This window comes from Otolemur garnettii, unplaced genomic scaffold (assembly GCF_000181295.1).
Source record: "Otolemur garnettii isolate 467f Iridium unplaced genomic scaffold, OtoGar3 scaffold00020, whole genome shotgun sequence".
NCBI lineage: Eukaryota > Metazoa > Chordata > Mammalia > Primates > Galagidae > Otolemur > Otolemur garnettii.
Window position 1 is genome coordinate 14,920,099 of NW_003852415.1, and position 22,412 is coordinate 14,942,510.

The 22,412-nt window shown below is 38.5% G+C and overlaps 1 protein-coding gene across 1 annotated transcript in view; it reads right to left on the reverse strand.

Annotated features, from left to right (window-relative positions):
• The window catches only part of EML5 (echinoderm microtubule associated protein like 5), a 167,328-nt gene extending 144,917 nt beyond the window's left edge, over nt 1–22,411 (reverse strand). The window contains exons 1-2 of the mRNA XM_012803403.2: nt 22,215–22,411; nt 6,033–6,192 (exon numbers count right to left, since the gene is read on the reverse strand). Coding sequence (XP_012658857.1) covers nt 6,033–6,192; nt 22,215–22,411 — 357 coding nt within the window. The remainder of the gene's footprint in view (nt 1–6,032; nt 6,193–22,214) is intronic.
• Nucleotide 22,412: the final 1 nt, after the last annotated feature.

A 22,412-nucleotide genomic window follows, 5' to 3' on the forward strand; every position in this document is an offset into this window, starting at 1 on the left:
AAAAAAAAAAAAAACTTAAATTAGCATAACAGAAAGTTATCCAGAAAATCCCCCAAATATTTGGAAATTAACAATATACTTCTAAGTAAGTGAAGGGTCAAAGAAGAAATCACAAGAAAAATGTGAGGAGGCTCGGCGCCTGTGGCTCAATCGGCTAAGGTGCCAGCCACATACACCTAAGGTGGCGGGTTCAAATTCCCAGCCTGGCCCCGCCAAACAACAATGATGGCTGCAACCAAAAAATGGCCGGGCTTTGTGGTGGGCACCTGTAGTCCTAGCTACTTAGGAGGCAGAGGCAGGAGACTCGCTTGAGCCCAGGAGTTGGAGGTTGCTGTGAGCTGTGAGGCCATGGCACTCTACCCAGGGGGATAGCTTGAGGCTCCGTCTCAAAAAAAAAAAAAAAGAAAGAAAGAAAAATGTGAGGAACAATGCACAGCACACACTCTGAAAAGTACTGGTTTAGAACAGGGGTCAGCAAACTACAACTCTCAGGCCAAATCCTCCCTTTACCCTGTTTTTGTAAATAAAGTTTTACTGGGATACAGCATACCCATTCTTTCATGCACTGTCCTTTTTCACACTATAATGCAGAGCTAAGTAGCTACAACAAAGACCATATGGCCCACAAAGCTTAAAATATTTACTATCTCATTTGTTATAAAAAGTCTACCAAACGATGGTTTAGAGCATAGATTCTAGTACCAGACTGCCTAGGTTTAAACACCATCTCTTACTGGCTGGATGACTTTGGGCAGTTATTTAGCCTTTTCTGTATCTTATTTTCCTCACCTACTCTATGGGAGTAAATAAAAGCACTTCACAGGGTAATACGATAACTAACATATATATACACATATTTAAAGATGTTAGAAGAGTACCTGGCATAGTTTAATGTTATATAAATGTTTGCTGTCATTATTATCATTACTACTATTAGTTTACCATAACCTTAATTAGTTTTAGGAGGCCATGCCCTCTACCTGTTGCTGAGAAGAAATGCTATCTAGAACCCAGTTAGAAATAGTTTCTACAAAGTAGAATTACTATAGAAACTCCAAAAATGGGCAGAATGAATAATTTACATAAAAAGATACAGAATCAGCTCGGCGCCTATAGCTCAACCGGCTAAGGCGCCAGCCACGTACACCTAAGGTGGCGGGTTCGAATCCCCAGCCCGAACCCGCCAAAACAACAACGACGGCTGCAACCAAAAAACAGCCGGGCGTTGTGGCGGGCACCTGTGTTCCCAGCTACTTGGGAGGCGGAGGCAGGAGACTCGCCTGAGCCCAGGAGTTGGAGGTTGCTGTGAGCTGTAATGCCACGGCACTCTACCAGGGGGACAGCTTGAGGCTGTCTCAAAAAAAAAAAAAAAAAAGATACAGAATAAAGTTTCCTAAGATTCTCCCTGAAATCCCGTAATTTCACCAGAAAACCTAGAGAACAGGAGAAAATGATTGACTTACTGAAGTAAATCATGGTTCACATATTCGTATCAGCAACGAGAACAAAAATATCTACCTCTTGCATACTGCATAGAGATTAGAATTTCACAAGACAGGTATGAAGTGAGGAACAGCTAGAAGGGCACTGTCATTTCTGTTAATTCCTCTTTCCTGTGGCTCAGGTCATCATATACACACAGCAACCACAATTAACCAAAAGCTTTAAAACTCCACACACCTAAATAGAATCTCAAAGTATAGCTCTGTAAAGACAGAAACAAAGTAGACCTGGGAGCCCTTCCTCTGTAGTCTTGATAAACATATCTTGGCTCAAATTGACCTCCCCAAGCATAGGTTACACAACAACAGACAGGAAGAAGTAGAAACAACAAAGCTTATGCTATCTCTTCTAGATTCCTATCATTTTTTGTTTTGTTTTGGTTTTGAGACAGAATCTCACTATGTTGCCCTCAGTAGAGTGCTATGGTGTCACAGCTCACAGCAACCTCAAAATCTTGGGCTTAAGTGATTCTCTTGCTTCACCCTCCCAAGTAGCTGGGACTACAGGCTCCTGCCACAATGTCCAGCTATTTTTGTTGCAGCTGTCATTGTTGTTTAGCTGGCCCGGGCTGGGTTCGAACCCTCCAGCCTAGGTGTATGTGGCAGGCGCCATAACCACTGTGCTATGGGCACCGAGCATTCTATCATTTTTTACTTTATCATTTTTTTCTCACATATAAGCCAGCTTAGATAGGTGAGGATGAAGAAAAAATTTTCCAGCAAAAGTGATATGTAACTTATATCTTAGGAGACAAAATAAGAGACAGTCTGGTAGAAAATTAGTAGAAAGTACATTTCAGACCAAGGAGACCTCTAGATAACAGAGATCATGGTGCTTTTGAGAAAATGCCAGTAATTCATTGTGGCTGAAGGGCAAAGTACCAACCTGGAACTGGCAAGAGGCAAGGCTGGAGAGGTAAGTTAGAAGTCAGAAGGAACATTGGGTTTTGGTTTTTGATAGAGTTAAGATAAAGAGAGAATTCAGTTTTAAATGTATATAGAGTATCTATAGGACATTTAAGGGGATTATTTGGAGCTGAAGAGAGAACTCAGAGTCATTATTAATTGATATGGATGTTAAAGTCATGGGCCGTAATAATCACCTACAGAAAGTAAGTAAAAAGAAAAGAAAAGAAAACAAAGCCAGAGACTCCCTAAGAACACCCACATTTAAGAAGTAGACAGACAGAAGGAGAGTTTCCTTTAAAGATAAGTAAAAAGCCAGGCATGGTGGTACAGGCCTATATTACTAGCTACTCTGGAGTCTAAAGCAAGAGGATCACTTGAGCCTAGGAGTTTCAGTCTGGCCAGGGAAACACAAAGAGAACTCCCAGATCCCATTAAACAAAATTTAATTAAAATAAAATAAAGATAACAACAAAGTAAGAATCAAAGAGGAAGAAGGAAAACCAGACAAAAATCCTCTATCCAGCTTCCCAAATTCCTCCCAGATTCTATAGGAGGATTCCTTCCCAGATCCTATTCCCTTATTTGTATCCATTAATTGAATATCTATACAAAAATTCTAGCGCACCAAATAAATAAGAAAAATGTCCTAATACACACTAGACACATCCTATGAGTTCCTGAAATTATGAAACAATATTTAAATAAAGGAAAATTAAAGTTAAAAGATTCTAGTATGGCAGTCCTTATGATCTCAGTGTTATTATATAAGAATTAACCATTACAATGTTACAAAGTAAAATCACAAAGTTTACAGAAGATAGAGGGCTTAATGGAGTAAAATACTGGTCAAACTATGCATAAAGCCTTTAGAAGTTAGGATCTAGCAGAGCAATAAGAGAACAAAATTCAAGAAGAATAAAACAGGTCCTTGAGGTATGTCTAGATATTGAGAGATTACTAAAAAGCTCCTTGGAAAAACCAGTAAACCTACCCTCTAATTTTTGCAAAAATGGCTGTCTTTATAATCACATGCCAAAAGTCAAAGGTAAATTGAAGCATTTTATTTTGTACTAACATGTAACTGACAAAATTAAGTTAAAAAAATGTATTCCTAGTTAATTCTATAAGCAGCAGAGTTCTAACTGTAACTTAGACTTTATTAATTTTGAGAAATGTTTTTATAAATTATGGTTATATTTTCAAGATAAAGTACCAGTTAAATTTATCCTCTCTCCCATTTACGATAAAATTTTAGTCTCTGTTTGTCATGAATTTATATAAATAGCCTTTTCTGGCCCTAATTATTTTCAATAAGGCAGAATGCCAGTATTAGTGTATTCCATTCAATTCATTAGACGAAAGCCACTGGAAAAAGAACATTCAGCATTACCACCAACTGAGAAACTCATTCATTGGATAAATCTTAAATGATCACTTATAGTTTCAAATATAGTAGAAAATGCAAAACTTATACACTATTTCCTACTTGGTATCCCCTAAACAGTTGATAGATATAAGCAAATAGATATGTTCTCTCAAATATATTTTTTCAGTTAAAGCATTTTTCATTACCATAATTTGAGATATTCTTAATCTTCAATTGGTAGCGGTTCCTTACATTTTAACTTTAGCTATACTTAAAATAGATGAATTCCTTTTGAAGTATAAATAACTACCTCCTAAGTTACATGTTTGGGAGGCAGTAAAGCATTGCTGTTAAAAACATGAGCTTTGGAGTATAACTGACCTGGGTTCCCGTTCTGGCTCCATTTACTAGCTGTGTAACCTGGGGCAAGTTATTTAACCTCTCTAAGTCTCAGTTTCTTTATCTGTAAAATAGAGATAATAGTAGTATCTATTTCATAAGTTTGATGTGAGGATTAAAAGAGATAATGCAGGCTTAGCATAATGCCTGGCATTTACTATGTGCACAACATCTTTTAGCTACTATGTTTTTATAATCTTAAAATTTTAAGCAACATGTTCTCCTGAAGATCTATAATGATAAGATACATGTACGTAAGACTTTTCTTATAAGTTGTTCAAAATAAGCAAAATTAAAAGCTTTCAACTAGTAAAAGCCATGGGTGTGATTTCTCCATGGATATATACGTCTAAAAGAAATTCCACAGCAATGCAGTATAGTACACTTAGGAAGAGAAATCTGAAAGGTAAGAAGTATAGATACATACAACTAAAAATTTTTTTTTAAGAGGCAGTGTCTCACTTTGTTGCCCTCAGTAGAGTACTGTTACATCACAGCTCACAGCAACCTCAAACTCTTGGGCTCAAGCAATTCTCTTGCCTCAGCCTCCCAAGTAGCTGGGACTACAGGCGCCCGCCACAATGCCCGGTTATTTTTTTGTTGTAATTTGGTCTGGGCCAGGTTCGAACCTGCCACCCTTGGTATATGGGGCTGGTGCCCTACTCACTGAGCCACAGGCACCGCCTAAAATATTTTGAGTTTCATAAATCTTCTTAAATGATAAATTATGTCTTCAAAAAAACTTTGCAGGTTTTATATTTTATAGTCCTATAAAGTAGGTAAAAACATTATTCTTTTTCCTTAAAAAAGAAAATGAAATTATGAGTATATTGAAGATAACAGCAAGAGACGAATCAAGTTTCTGCAATTGACAATCACCATGATATGATCATATTAAACCTAAAGAACATTCTACCCCAATTAAGAGGTTCCAACTGAGGCTTTACAGATCCCTTACTAGAAAGTCATCTCTTGTCAGAAAGAATAACTTACACTTATTCAAACAAATTAGCTATTCCTTAGAGTAAAGAATATATGTGCATACAAACAATTTACTGGTTATCATTTTCAAGGGACTAGGACACACTGTAATCTGTTTCTATAAAATCTAGATATACAAAATTAATTTTATGAACTGAAAAGCAGATAACTTAATTTTTTCTAAAAATTAAAATGATTTTAAAGCCTAATTTTGAAGACCATAAATTAACCACACCTGCAAAATCCAACTTCTTACTGGTAAAATTTAAAATATATTTTAATTATAACAACTTCCACAAAAGCACCCCAGAAAAGTTCTTGGCTTATTTAACTTTATAAAAATCATTGACTAGAAGTAGATGATAATTTGCAACTGATTAGTCAATAGAATGACAATTATATCCCTTCTTTTGAACTTTGATTTTGTATAAAAATAGCTTATATTATAGGAATTATCTCAGTCTATTCAATAAAAAAGATAACAATAACAGATATCCTTTAAAGTAAATGAAATGAAAATACAAAAAGCTCTACTTAGAGAAACTTAATTTTCCTAAGGCATCTTCCATCTGTGCTATCAAAATACCTAACCTGGAAAAGAGTTATACATAAATTTTTCTATAATAACCAAGTAATATTCTACTAAATCAGAATCTCTTTGGCTTTCAAGGTAATAATTCAATTGAGAAAGTTCTTGAGATAATGAAATAAAAATTTCCTGTTCTTATTTTTCTTATATACATTAACTACCCATTCCACCTACTCACTTCCACCCTGAATAAACAAATACTTTTCATCAGTTGCTTTCCTATTTAATATTTATAGTACACATTTAAAAAACATAATTTAGAAAAAGGAAAAAAATTACCACATACCTGTCCATCCAAGTCAAATGCTAAGCAAGCTATACCATGTGTATGAACATCCTTTAGAACTGACATGGTCTGCACAGTGTATGAATCCCAAACACAGATATAAGGCTCTTTCCCAACTTGACCTGTTGCTACCAATACTCTTTCAGGATGTAATGCAAGGCTGCAAAATAAAGAAATAAACAAATAAGACTTAAAAATTGTTTAAAGAGTTGTTATAGTATTTGGTATACACAGCATTTATATATACCAATATGAACATTAGACTTTAATTATTTATCAACTTTATACAATTTGGATTTAAAATAAATAACATAAAAATCCATGCTAAGAGTTGCTACTTCAATAGTATACCTGATTAAGTAATTATAGCTATCATGATACCTGTAATTTTATATAGTGTGTGTAAATTTCTCAAGAAAAGAACTCTCATAAGGGATCAATTGAACCACAGCAACAGGGTAGCAGCAACCCTACCACAGGCCATTTTCTCATTTGGTATTTACCTGTTTTTAAGCTTTTTCTTCCTTTTACTATTCCTTTTTATTGGATAAAGTTAGATCAAGTATTAATGTGCAAAAAGAACAGTTAGTAGCATTCCTCCTAGAACATTAACACTTAAGTTACAAATCCCATCACCTAAATTCATAGAAAGTAATGTAAGTTTTTAAAAATAATTCAAAGAGTTAACCAATTGTTTACATAATGTACATCGGCAGAAGGCAAGGAACAAATATAAATTTCCATTTGATAAATTTTTCTGTAAGTAGATTTAGAATATCAGATTTGCCTTTGAGATTAAAAAAAAAAAAAAAACTCCTGGCATCAGGGTAGAGGATAAATTTAAATGGGAAAAATTAGGAAGAAGCAATAAATAGAATCAACAGACTGGATGCAGAAAATAAAGGAAAGAAAAAGGTCTAAGACAACTCTCAGGTTCCTGGTTTGGGCATTTGAATGGTTTGGAGGAGCCATTCACCACGTCAGGAAATACTAAATGAGTAACCAGTGGGAGAGAACATGAGTGGGAATACAAGGTTAGTTTGACATTAAAATCAACAAATAAGCCAGCCATAGTGACTCAGATCTATAAACCTAGCACTCTGGGAGGCGGAGGTGGGCAGACTGCTTGAGCTCAAGAGATCAAGACCAGCCTGAGCAAGAGCAAGACCCTATCTCTACTAAAAATAGAAAACTACTAGCCAGGCATTGTAGCAGGTGCCTACAGTCAAGAGGATCACTTGAGGCCAAGAGTTTGAGGCTGTTGTGAGCTAGGCTGATGCCATTGTACTTTACCCAGGGCAACAGAGTGAGACTCCATCTCAAAAAAAAAACAACAACAACAACAACCATTATAGCATATTCACAGAATGAAAAACATATATGTTCATCTCACTAGACTCAGAAAAATCATCTGACAAAATCCTACCCCTTTCATGATAAAAACACACATCAAACTAAAGTTGAAGAGAACTTCCTTAACCTAATAATGCAAATATACAGTGATAACCCTGAAATTTATATTTCTAGGTCACAGCAATGGATAGGCATCTCAAATTTAATATATCCAAAAGAGAATTTTATTTCCTCCATTGTCACTGTCTCAGTCTCCTTCTCACCTTAGTAAATGGATTACCATCTATCTATTCACTTGCTCAGCCTAAGAATCTAAACTTCATTCTTGCCATTTCTCTTTTCCACACTCATCGCATGCATTCCGTTTGCCTGTAGCAGGGGTCCTCAAACTTTTTAAACAGCGGGCCAGTTCACTGTCCCTCAGACTGTTGGAGGGCCGGACTGCAGGCCCCAGGACAAGTCTGCTGTTAATCAGGACAGGCAGCAGCAGCAAAAACACATGGCAGGCCAGATAAATGTCCTAGGCAGGCTGCATGTGGCTCACAGGCTGTAGTTTGGGACGCCTGGCCAGTAGTACTGACTCTATCACCACCCTCATCTCTGCTACAATCTTAATGTGGGCTAGAATTCCTCTTAAATCAGAACTACTTCAGTAGCCTTCTGACTACCCACATTTCTTCCTCTATTGCTTCCCTTTAGAGCTTTTTCAGTGTAGCCAGAGTGATCTGTTAAAACAGCGGTTCTCAACCTTCCTAATGCTGCAACCCTTTAATACAGTTCTTTATGTTGTGGTGACCCCCCCCACACCAGGAGCGGCATCTCAGTTCCTAAGACCATCGGAAATATGTGTTTTCCAATGGTCTTAAGCAACCTCTGTGAAAAGCGAAAGGGTTGCGACCCACAGGTTGAGAACCGCTGTGTTAAAACAATGTAATTCTGATACTTTCATTCACTTGATTAAAATCCTCCAGTAGCTGCCATCAAGTTAGAGTAAAACCTAAGCTACCTGGGATGGCATTTACAATGCTCTATAAAATATGCCCTCATCTACTTCTTTTAACTTCTACCATTTTTCCTCTTATTCATCATGTTCCAGTCACATTGGCCTTTCTGTCCCTTAAAAAGGCCAAACCCATTATGCTCTCACAGTCTTTGTCTAGAATGATTTTTCCAAATCTTTGCCTTATTAATATCATTCATGCTTAAGTCAAAGTTAACTTATTCAGAGAAAACTTCCCTAATCACTAAGAATGTCAATATATTCTATGCATTATATTCATTCATTCACAGACAGGGTCTTAATCTGTCACTCAGGGTGGAGTACAGTGGCACTATCATAGCTCACTGCAGCCTCCAACTCTTGAGCGCATGCAAACCTCCAGTCTCAGCCTCCTGAGTAGCTCTTGGCTATGCAGAAATGCACCACAACAAATGGCTAATTTTTTAAATTTTTATAGTGACAGAGCCATGTTACCCAGGTGGTCTTAAACTCCAGGCTGCAAGTAATCCTTCCACTTCAGTCTCCCAAAGTGTTGGGATTACAGGCATGAGTGGCTGTGCCATGCCCCATTATCCTAATTTATTTATGGTAGTTATCAACAATCTAAAATTACTATTATAGAGTTATTATCTTATATGTCCCCATTAGTATGTATACTTCAATAGGACAGAGACTGTCCTTTTTTTTTTTTTTTGGCCAGGGCTGGGTTTGAACCCACCACTCCGGCATATGGGGCTGATGCCCTACTCCTTTGAGCCACAGATGCCGCCCCAAAACCGTCCTTTTTGTTCATATTATATCCTGGCACACAGGAAGTATTCAATTAATATTTGTTAACTGAGTTTCCAAGGAAACAGTGTTAAAATTTTTTGAATAAAATAATCCCCCACTACAGAAAAATCACTATATGCAATTTTTTTCACTGCATCATGTTTTCTAACAGTAAAAACTTGAAAAGTACTTAAATGTCTAACATTTAAGAAATGGAATCTGGTGTAGCAGCTCATACCTGTAAACCCAGCACTTTGAGAGGGTGAAATGGGAGGCTTCACTTGAGCCCAGGAGTTCTAGGCTATAGTGTGCTATTCCAATTGGGTGTCTGTACTAAGCTCTGTATCTTTGGTGACCTCTTGAGAGCAGGAGACCACCAGTTTGCCCTATGAGGGATGAACCAACTCACGTCAGAAATGGAGGTCAAAACTCCCATGTTAATCAGTAGTGGGGTCACACTTGTAACTGGCCACTGCACTCCATCCTGGGCATCACAAGAGACAAGGGAGACCTTGTCTCTTAAAAAAATAAAAACTTATGGGGATTTTTCATATCCCCAGGAAAAGTTTATGTTATAATGTTAAATTAAGAGCGCAAATCCAAATTTTATATACAGTGTGACCTCAATTACTTAAGAATACATGCATCAAAAAATGTTTAGTAGGAAATAATCCAGAACACAAGAGCAGTATCTCTAGATTGCAAGATTATGGGCAACATTTTCCTATAATAAATATGTATTACTACTTTTAAATATATAATAATAATCCTCTAAGAAGAAGCCTACCAAACCTCTCACACTTCCCATTACGTTGACCTCAAACTTCTACATAGTTTCTTTACTTGACTGCAAAAATTTTCTTTTGCAAATGCATGTCATCTGAATCTAACATCCAGTTTCCAGATAAAACTTCTTACCACGTCAATAGTGCCACCATCTATGGTGTTATATGTGTTATGTTCACTATCCATGGGTTAAGCAAGTCCCTTTGCAACCAAGTAATGATGACTAGTTTGTGAACTCTGTAGTTAGTTATCATGTATACTGCAAGACTTAGAATGATCTTCTACTTTCCACTGCTGGTTAGGAATTACCTCCTGCTCTCTCAGCGAACTTAAAATTTCATTCTTGCCACTTCTCTTCTTTCTCATCACATGCATTTTACTATGAAGATGTAACACTGAATGGGTTACGCCTGGTTACATCATCACTTGTGGCTAAGTCAAATAATTCTTTTTTTTTTTTTTTTTGAGACAGAGCCTCAAGCTGTCCCCCTGGGTAGAGTGCTATGGTATCACAGCTCACAGCAACCTCCAACTCCTGGGTTCAAGCGAGTCTTCTGCCTCCGCCTCCCAAGTAGCTGGGACCACAGGCGCCCACCACAACGCCTGGCTATTTTATTTTTGGTTGCAGCCATCATTGTTTTTGGTGGGCCTGGGCCAGATTCGAACCCGCTACCTTAGGTGTATGTGGCTGGCGCCTTAGCCACTTGAGCCACAGGCGCTGAGCCTAAGTTAAATAATTCTATGAGCAGTATTATACTGAGTAAAAACAATATTCTTAAGAGTAACTATCCCTGGCAACTGTCATCACCTCCCATATGCTGAAATTAACATGTAACACAACTTTCTGTACCAAAGGCAGTGGTGTCTAGTAGTATCTCTTACAAAGAAAGAATTTCAAAGCCATGAAAAGAGACAAATTTCAATGAATTTGAGGCTTGGAATGAATGTCTTCTTTGGGTAAGAAGTGAAGTAGGTACATTATTCCCAGGACAGAAAGAGCAGCAGGATTTATCTGACAAGGAGATGGATAGAAATTGTATAGCGCAATTCTTCTAACTTGTCTAGAAAGCAGGTTAAGATATACACTTCTCTTGCTATTGGTTATTTATGGGCCTTTAATTTCAGCTAGGTTCTACTACACATTCACTATTGCCAGTACACATGACTATGACCCTCCATTTCTCAGTCCTATTCAGAGATTGACACCATCCATACCTTGGCAATGAATGGTATAATCCAGAATCCTCATCTCACATCCAACCCACCCCTCTGTGTTATTCCTGTATTCCCCCCCCTCTAGATTAATGTAAAATCAGGTATTCATCCCCACATTGTGAAGAGTACGATAACTTTTAGAGTGAAATCTGAATTAACTTCCCTATGACATAACCTCTTATTTGCCAATCCAGCATATCATATAAGCTGCCCATTCTCAGAAAAAAAAAAAAAATTAAGAATTTTGTGGTGTTATGAATTGCCTGCCTATAACCTCTAAAATAGATGCATCCAAGGTAGAATGTCCACTTTTGGTCCCATACCCATGAATGTCCTCTCATTCTAGCAGTCAATCAACACTAAGCAATTATTTAGTGTTTTTCTCCCATGCTCACTACTTCAGATGTATCTGCATGCCAGTGTTGTACAATGCAGGCACTATATTTCACTTGATCTTTTCACAATACAATCCACCTTTAAATTATATTGGTCAACTGAGGATGATATTGTAAATAGGAAATCCAACAGTTATTACGGCTTTTGTTCCAGCTCTTATTGTTTTTGACCAATATGGTGATCCCACATGCCACCCTTTAATCAGAATAGAGTCTACTCTATTCTACTGTAGTTGAGGCAACTTCTTCTTCTTCTTTTTTTTTTTTTTTTTTTTTTGAGACAGAGCCTCAAGCTGTCCCCCTGGGTAGAGTGCATCACAGCTCACAGCAACCACTAACTCCTGGGCTCAAGTGAGTCTCCTGCCTCCGCCTCCCAAGTAGCTGGGACCACCTGTGCCCGCCACAACTCCTAGCTATTTTTTGCTTGCAGCCGTCATTGTTATTTGGCGAGCCCAGGCTGGATTCGAACCTGCCACCTTAGGTGTATGTGGCTGGCGCCTTAGCCACTTCAGCCACAAGCACCAAGCCACCAACCTCTTTTTACAAGCTAGGTACAACCCCTTGTCAGCCCTATGTGGTCTCAGAATATTGATCCATATTGAAGACATGAAGGAGGATACTTGCTGGACTAAAGGAAGCTAGGTAGCTGTTTGTGGCTAGTTCATGCTTGGTTAGTGGTAATATGTAATCTCAATACAAAACACAGTATTCCAGGTACCTTGCTTTGACTGGACATAAACCTAAAGTGCTTTTCTTTTGAGGGGAAGAAGACAAGCTCTTGCTCTGTCACTGGGGTAGAGTGCAGTGGCATCATCATAGCTCAATGCAACCTCAAACTCCCAGACTCTTAAGTATTCCTGCCTCAGATAAATGTAAAATCCCAAGTAGCTGCACCTATAGCTAAATAATGTCACTACACCTGGATAATTTTCCTGTTTTTTCATAGATACAGGGTTCAGGCTGGTCTTGCATAACTTGGCCTCAAGCAATCTTCCCACCTCAGCCTCCCAAAGTGCTAGGATTATAAGGGTGAGAAACTGAGGCCAGCCTTAGGGTACTATTTTTAACTGTCTATGCAAAAACATCCACTGAGTCTTTTATAAGGTGGGGATGATAGGTCCTTCTGATGAGTATTTACATATATCATCAAATATATCATCAAATATAGGGTGGCCATATAGTTTGTGTGGCCACCCTGTATTAATATATTGGATAGCTGATTTATTTCTAACTATAGATTCTGGCTCTGAAATGTAGAGTTGTTAATGGACAGTCTTGAGCTTTCCATGATCCAAATCTATCAGTCAAACCCACTGCAATTACTCCATGAGTCTGCTGAAAACATCACTTGAGGCACTGGGTTACAACGGAACCCACATGATATCCATCCAGGATGAAAATAATTATGCACACAATTATGACCTTCAAGGACCCCCGTGCTCGAGCATTTTTCTAGACTGATAATGAAGGATAGCTTTCAGTATTTTTTTTAGTCCATGATGATAGTGAGCAGTGGTTTCAATAGAAAACCATAGCAAGGATTGCTCTTTTGGTAATAAATCTCCAAACAAGATGTCCAAAGGCCCAATGTATTTAAAAGGTCCCAGTACTTGGTAAATTATCCACATTGTTATATAATGCATAATAGTAAGTGAATGAATCTGGTGAGACCCCGAGTTATTTTAACGTTGACTCCTAGCTGAACATGGATTACTACTTTATCTAAGGCAGGGTTCATTAACCCTAGCTTCATATTAGAATCATCTGGAAACTTAAAAATTCAAAACAGAAGCAAACAGCAACAAAGAACCTATACCTGGGCCCCACCCTAAACAAAATAAATCAGAAGTTATTTGGGTAAGGTTCAATTTTATTTTGTTTGTTTGTTTTTTGAGACAGAGCCTCAGGCTATTGCCCTGGGTAGAGTGCCATGGCATCACAGCTCACAGCAACCTCCAACTCCTGGGCTCAAGCGATTCTCTTGCCTCAGCCTCCCAAGTAGCTGGGACTACAGGCACCTGCCACAACGCATAGCTATTTTTTTGTTGGAGTTGTCATTGTTTGGCAGGCCCGGACTGGATTCAAACCCGCCAGCTTTGGTGTATATGGCTGGCACTTTAGCCACTTGAGCTATAGGTGCTGGGCCTATTTTGTTTTAACCCTCCAGATGATTCTATCACGCAACCAGGGCTGAGAATCAGTGATCTAGGGCAATGGTGCTCAAATTTTAGACTATATTAACATCACCTGGAGGTGATTAAAACTGACTGCTGGGCTCCATACTTAGAATTTCTGATTTGGTAGGTCTGGGGTGAGACAAAAGAATTTGTATTTCTAATAAGTTTGGTAATTCTAAGTTGCTAGTCTTAAGACCCTACTTTTGAATAACAATAACTTAAAAGCTGCCAGCCATGTGCCATTTTTTAATAACTAAGCAAAGGACAAATTGCTGGAAGAAACCTTTTTTCTATTTTTTCTAATTTTTTTATCGATACATAAGTTGTAAATTGAAACAAATCTTTTTTTTTTTTGAGACAGAGTCTCACTATGTCACCCTCGGTAGAGTGCCTTGGTGTCACAGCTCACAGCAACCTCATACTCCTGGACTTAAGCAATTCTCTTGCCTCAGCCTCCCAAGTAGCTGAGACTACAGACACCCGCCACAAACACCCAGCAATTTTTGTTGCAGTTGTCATTGTTGTTTAGCTGGCTGGGGCTGGGTTTGAACCGCTGGCTTCGGTGTATGTGGCCGGCACCCTACCCACTGAGATACAAGCACCACCTGAAACAAATTTTGAAGGAGGTTAGTTTTGAGTACTAATAATGATATGATTCCTTTGTCTTCTTCCTGCTTCCTTTCCCTGTAATACTTCCAATACAGAGCTTCTGATCTTCCCTTCCTCCCAAAAAGTTTCTTTCAATAGTCTTTCTCAATTCAGTAACCAGCAACTTCATTCTTCCAAATGTTCTGACCAAAAACTCTATGATCACCATTGACCTTTCTGCCCCCAACAAATCACATGGACATACAGTCTCCCGGGAAGTCTTGTGATTACAATTATTTCCGAACAGTTAAGGCTTCCAATAAGGTGAAGCATTCCTCACCTTACTTGATACAGCTGATCACTCCTTTCTCCTTGAAATACTGTCTTCATCTGACTTCCACGACTCAACCTTCTCTTGTTTTTTCTCCTGCTTCTCTGGCCACATTTTTGTCAATTCTTCATCTCCCCTATATTAAAATGTTGGAGTACCATGAGGAATCCATTTTTTAGATCTTTTTTCTATCTATACTCATTTCCTCAGTTATGTCATCCAGACTCATGACTTTTGCTGATTTATACCAGCCCAGCTTGCTTCCCTGAATTATAGACATATATGTTCAACTATCTAATTTACAATCCTATTTGGTTATCGATTAGGTATCTCAAGTTTAACACTTCCAAAACAGAGTTTCTGATCCTCCCTTCCTTCCAAAACAGAAAAGCTGCTATTCCAAAAGTCTTTCCCAATTCAGTAACCAGCACCTCCATTCTTCCAACTGTTAATCAAAAACTCTATGATCATCACTGATCATTTTCTCTCTCACAATTTATATATGATCCATTAATAAAGCATGCTGCGTCTACCTTCAAAACATAGACAGAATTTGAGCCTTTCACTGTTACCACCATAGTCCAAGCCACCAGTACTTCTTGAATGGAATAGTCTTCTAAATCAAGGTCCCTAAATGTGGGTCCCAGACAGGTATTGGTCCATGGCTTGTTAGGAACCAGGCTGCACATCACCACCTAAGCTGTCTCCTACCTCCACCCACCATCTCTCCACCCCATCCATGGAAAAACTGTCTTCCATGAAACTGGTCTATGGTGCCAAAAAGGTTCCAGTCCTTGGTCTGTTAAGAACTAGGCCACACAGAAGGAAGGTGAAGAGCAGGGCAAGCAAGGGAAGTCATCTGTATTTATAGCCATTCCCCATCCCTGACATCACCACCTGAGCTCCACTTCCTAACAGATCCCTCTCCCTACACCCCCTATCTATGGAAAAATTGTCTTCCATGAAAGTAGTCCCTGGTGCCAAAAAGATTTGGGGACTGCTGTCCTAAGTGGTGTCCTTGCTTCTGTCCTGCCCCTTCCCCTTCAGCCTGTTCTCAACATAGGACCCAGAGTGACCTTGTTAAACTATATGTCAAATTATGTCACTAATTTGATTAAATTGTTGTAATAACTTCTAGTGCCATACCGGAAGGCCAAAGCCCTCTTAGTAGCCTATAAGGCTCTATACAATCTGACCCCACCACTATGACCTCATCAGACTTCATTACTTACTATTTTCAGTCCAGCCACACTAACTTTCTTACTGTTCCTCAAACACACTGGGCATTCCACTGTAGGGCATTTGTATTTATTTGACAGTCCCTTTGCCTAACATTGCCTTCCCGCAGATATCCACACACAATGCTCCCTCACCTCAAAGACTCTTCTCAAGTGTCACCTTCATAGTAAGGCCTTCCTGGCCACTCAGTATCTAAATACCTATAAGGTCTGACCATTAAGTTTGGGAAGTCATCCTAGAAAAAGTGCTATATACTTGGTTGCTGAATTTCACTACAGTTACCTTTGAGGTACTCCCCTTGGCCATCTGATGACCATAATGATATTCAGCAATGAGGTATGTAGCACTTTTTCTAGGATGAGTTCACAAACCTGTCAGACTTTGCATCTAACCTCTTCCCAAAAAGAGCTCCAGTTGCACAAATGGTTAGCATGCGCTACTGATAAACTCTTCCCAACAGTTTCTCATTTTCTATTTCTTCCCCTTAGCTTTCACACAAACTACACATATGCTTGCATACACACATGTGTGTTTATACATATATATATTTATACATACACAATTTACCTTGGTTATTCTGTATTTCCCCACGCAGTAGATAATAAGCTGAAGGTAGGGAATGTCATCTGTTTGGCTCATTGCCATATCTCCAGTGCTAAAAATAGTCCCTGGCATATAATAGATGTTTAATAAATATTTGCTGAAAGAATAAGTAAACCAAGAAATAGATGTGTCCCAGACACTTAAGAAAGTGTCTTGGGCAGCACCTGTGGCTCAAAAGTGTAGGGCGCCAGTCCCATATGCTGGAGGTGGCGGGTTCAAACCTACCCCTGGCCAAAAACTGCAAAAAAAAAAAAAAAAAGTGTCTTAAGGGAGTGACCAATTAAGTCAAATGATGATGAGAAATGATAACTGCCCAATGGATTTGACAATATGGAGATCACTGATGACCTTAATAAGAACTGATATGGTGAAAGAAAACAGAACCAAGAGTAGATGGGAGAAAAGGAACTGAAGATAGTGAGTATAAAAACTCTTTCAAATAGTCTCTTAGCACAAACCATGCATATGTTACCTCTTCTCAGAATGCCATACCTTCTTTCATTCCTTCTGATGCCTATTTCTATTTCCTTAAACACTCAGCTTAGGCATTTTATTATCATCACCATGAACTGTTATATCCCCAGGTACATACAATATCACAGGTACACTAGTATATTCCTATCCCTAGTATATATAGTATTCTAAGTGATTCTTTATTTGATGATTTGTTTTCAAACTCTGAGTATCTTAAGGCAGGAACCCTTGCATAAAACAGATGCTCAGTAAACATTTCTTTAATACGTGTGAAAACCTTAAAATAATAGTGAGTTCTTAAGAGCTCCTAAGAATTCCACGGTTCCCTTACTGTATATCCTAAACACTATATTTTATTAGTTGTCTGCATATTTGCACATAAAACATTATAAAATAATACAGGAAAGTAGTTATTAAAATACAAATCTAAAATTTAGGTTTTTCTAAAGACATAAAGAATAAAGATATAATTACTATATATTTATGACAATTTCAACTATAATCTAGTTAATTCCTACCTTTCCCTGAAAACAACATCTCTTAATATTATCCCTTTAATTATGTAGTATTTAAAACATAACCATAAATATTTTGACATCCAGACACATAAAGGTGAAATCTTACTGAATAAAATTGCTACAGTCTGTGAAAGTTAAGTCCACCTAATTCTAGTTACTTAAACATAGGGACATTTTAAGAAATCTGCGTGTATTTTAATACTTTCTGAAGTACTGCTTCTAGATATTACACTCTTAAGAAAAATTCTGGTATTAAGTTTGAGGAAGGGGATTTGTAGGCATTTCACAAATTGCAAATGTGAAGAATGGTAGACTTGGGATGCAGGATGTCAATCCGTTTCCCAAATAGAATCATCTGAAGCACTTAAAAAAACCCAATTCCTGGGAGCCACCCCTACATAATTTTGATTTAGTGCATCTGAGAAAAAAGCTAGAAATCAATAGAAGGCTTTTCAAACAATTTTGATGATTAACCAGGTTTAGGAAATCATGAACATTAAATAGACTGTAAGGAGATTTGCAGCAATTCCTGGCAGACTTTAAAAGTTGCTTCTCTGAACGTACATAAACGCAAAAAGTACTGATCCACCATGGAAACATCATACATTTTGAAATGCTTTTCCAATATTGGGCTTAAGCGATTCTCTTACCTCAGCCTCCCCAAGTAGCTGGGACCACAGGCGTCCACCACAACAATTGGCCTTTTTTGTTGTTTTCATTGTTGTTTAGCTGGACTGGGCCGGGTTCAAACCCGCCAGCCTGGGTGTATGTGGCTGACACCCTACCCACTGAGCTATAAGCACCTCCGAAATTTCTATACTATAAATACTGATCTGTCAAAAACCACTGTTAGTAGATTATAGAGAGGCTCCACCAGCTGTCTTTCTTAAAAACACCATCCTCTACTATTGAAGAGAAGTGCTACTACAACTTCCATTTTGTCTTAAATTTTAAAAAAGTCATACCTAGAAGAAATGAATAATAATCATTCTTCTAACCTGCAACCAAATAATGTGGTATACTTCAGTTGTATTGTCATTTGAGCTTATCACTATCTTGTGAGATACTCTATGTTAAAACAAAAAGTACGTCAAATCCTTTACCTATAAAATACATAAAAAATGATGATTATGCCCATAAAGTAATCAGAGTCAAGTACCAAAATATATCAAGTTAATTACAATCCATCAATGGTCTTGACTGGCATAAATGATTTGAAAACTGTCAATAATATCCAATACTTTAAGAATAAGTTGCAAAAAATTGCTGATGGGCAGTAACAAGAAAAACAAATGTTTAAAAACTATCATATTCTTTTGAAAACTGGAAAAAGTTTCAAAATGTAGACTAAGCTATAGATGTGCATCTTATGCTAAAACTAATAGTCTATTTTATAACTTAATCTCAAACCTGTCATAAATACCTACTTGCTAGAGATTTTCTTTTCTTTTCTTCTTTTTTTTTTTGGAGACAAGAGTCTCACTATGTCACCCTTGGTAGAGTGCCATGGCATCACAGCTCACAGCAACCTCAAACTCTTGGGCTTAAGCGATTCTCTTGCCTCAGCCTCCCAAGTAACTGTGACTACAGGTGCCCACCACAATGCCCGGCCATTTTTTTGTTGCAATTGTCATTGGTTAGCTGGCCTGGGCCAAGTTCCAACCCACCCACCTACCTTGGTGTATTTGGCCAGTGCCATAACCACTGTGCTATGGGCACTGCGCCCTCACTAGAGAATTTAATCAATATAATTTGAGACACAGGGGGAAAAAAGAATAAAGTGATCCAAAAAAGTCCTGTGTTATTTCTGACATTGAAGCTAATTTCTATATAAATCAGTTACTGGACTAAATATAACTAAAGGATAAATGACCAGAGAAGTATACACAGGTGTATGGCAAAAAGGAGACAAACAACTACAAGAAACACAGAGAAAATGATGTCACATGGCATCACCACTGGCAATCCTAGATGACAATAAGAATGTACTAGAGCTAGTAGGCAAATTAAAGACTGGTTGTGATTCAGTCTTTACAACCAATCTAATACTTACATTTTCAAAATCTAAGGACAATGATCTTCTCATTCTGTAACAGTCTTAACCCCAAGCTAAGTTGTATTTGACCAGTAAGTTTTTATGTAAGTTTCAAGCAAACATGGAAACAGATGATGATAACAGCGCTGACTTTTTACTACTAAGGCTAAAATTATAACACATTGTTTTTCATCATGAACCACATTTAGGAATATTATATCTTTTGCTGTGACATAATTGAAAAATTACTGGAAATGCTTCTACACTTACAGGTAAAACACCGAACTAAAAAAAATTAGAGGTTTTAATATTTGCTTGATCTATTTCACAAACCAGAAAGATCTGTTGTTACTACTTGAAATAAAATGTCCAGAGACCTTTGACGGCTAAGTCATATTAAATTTGTGCCACCAATTTCAAGATGCTGTATGATTCAGATTTTACTACCTCATTGTAATTTTTCAGTAAACCACTTTCATTGTTACATGTTCTTTTAAGGTGTGTAATTTGCAGGATCATAGGCATGCAATTATGGCAAAATTAGAGTATATTTATAATTTTGAAATATTTTGAGATAAATGTGTAACTATACTAAAAAAGGCAAAAGCATTATCTTCTATATAGTTTAATGAACTACATCTATAAAGATTCAAGCAGTGTGACATGTAATATATCTTCTAGTTACTCCTAGAAAAATAAAAGACATAATTCACCCCAACAAATAAACTGCATCTAGTTTCAGAAGGCCTTAGTACCATACTGCTCCCACAAGGACCAAGGAGTAAAAACAGTACAAGTACACCATAAGAAGTCCTCAAAATCCTTCACACCTACCCTCTCCTTCCTTCCTGAATTCAACAGAATTCTACCTAACATACTGAATGTCTGGAGGAAGGCTTCAATCAAGGCTGCTGCTTCTAGATAAAGCAATTACTCTGCCTGGTTCCTAAAATGTGGAAAAAGAGAGAGACTTGAAAGGATTAGAAAAAGACAAGAAACTGGAGTAAACTCTGTAGGATGACTAATAACAAGATAAAAAATTACTACAGATTTTGTTTGCTTTGTTTTTATCATCAGTGATTTGGATTATAATAGGTCTATAACCCTAGTCACCACTACATAAAGAATCCTAACTTGAGAAAAATGAAAATGACTTGTCAGTTTCCTTTCCAACCAGATACATATGTACAGTCTAAAAAAAAACCCCTGCTTCAGTGTCTAAAAAATAAACACTGCCTCATTCCTATTCTAAAATCTCAATTTTTGCCATCCTTATCTTTACTCCATCCTTTCTTACCTTCGTCCTAGGCCTCCTCTTCCCTGTTACACATTATAACATTATAGATGCACAGAGATGCAAAACAGAAGAACAATCTATTTGGGGAATTAAAGTACCAGGACTTCTTGCCTACAAGACGTCAAACGAAGACATTGGATTTGAAATGCCCAATTTAAATCTTGTGCAACATACAGGACAGAATAAAACTGAGTAACCAAACCAATCATAGAATCTCTGTTAAAACACCAGAGTGGCTAGGTCTGGGAGCTCATGCCTACAACTCCAGCACTTTGAAAGGCCAAGGTGGGAGGACTATTTGAGGCCAGGTGTGTAAGACAAGCAAAGACCCACTTCCCTCCCTAAAATGTTGTTTGTTTGATTTTTTAATCAGCTAGGTGTGATGGCAAGCACCTGTAGTACCCACTACTGGAAGACTGAGACAGAATAGTCTGAACCCAGAAGTTCAAAGTTACAGTGAGCTAGACAGTCTGGCCACTGCATTCTAGCCTGGGCAACAGAAGGAGACTGTGTCTCAAAAACAAAAAACCAGAAGCAGCACACACACACATTCTCAAAGTGTTTTTTAATATATTCTCCTCTGTAAAGGACAAAAATGCTGTGCTTGAGGCAATAATCAGCGGCCCAGAATAATTTCTAGAGCTCTTAACTTTACCACAAAAGTTCCATTGAGACACTGATTGAAAATAACACTTCCAATACATGGCTCACTTACGAAACGTAAACAAGCACAACTTCCAACAAAGAATAAAAATACCCCCCCCCAAAATGGTGACTTAATGAAAAAATGCAAAAGTAACTTACTTAGGAGTACTTTAAAGAAGGTGGAACAAGAGAATTGGAAATCAGTGGAGTTATTTTTAGCACCTTCTTCGGATAAGACCTGCCTAAAACTGCCTTTGGGTGTGTGAATCTTAACTAAGTCCAACGCACTGCTGAGCGGTTCCTTTTCTATCTAATAGCAGCAGGCAGGGAATCCCGAACTAGTAGTTAGGGCCAAAAGGTCAGCGCCCTCCAGGATGCTTCGGCCAGTTGTTTACTAGGTAAAGGATTTTCCCCTGGCGCTTTAAGAATTCGTTTATTAAGAAATCTGTGGCGGGATGTAAAGGTATAAAGTGATACCAAAATAACCTTTCCGCAGTTTTTATAATTCGGATGGAGGGGGAAAGTGTACGAAGCTGTCAAACCGCGGTGGATCCGCGGACTCGAGGATGCCGCACAGACCCGAGACAGTTCCCAGGCCGGCCGGGAGGGGTGGCGGGGCGGTGACCCGCGGACTCGGGACTAGACCGCGGCGGACCCCCCACCCCGGCGGTGCTCCCCGCAGGGCTGTCACGGCGCCCGGGAGGACGCGGAGGCGCCAACTGCGGGGCTGGCGGCGGCGGGCCCCGCTCCCGTACCTGATGATGTCGTCGCTGTGGCCGCGGTAGAACTTCTGCCGGTGCTCCCGCGGGCTGTACACCACGCCGACCCCCGCCACGAAGTACACGATCTCCTTGGCCGCGGTGTAGTAGAGGTTGTTGCGGCACTGGTGGCCCCGGTAGCCGTACACCCACTCGAGCCGCAGGTGGCAGCTCGGGGCGCTCCGGGCCGCCATG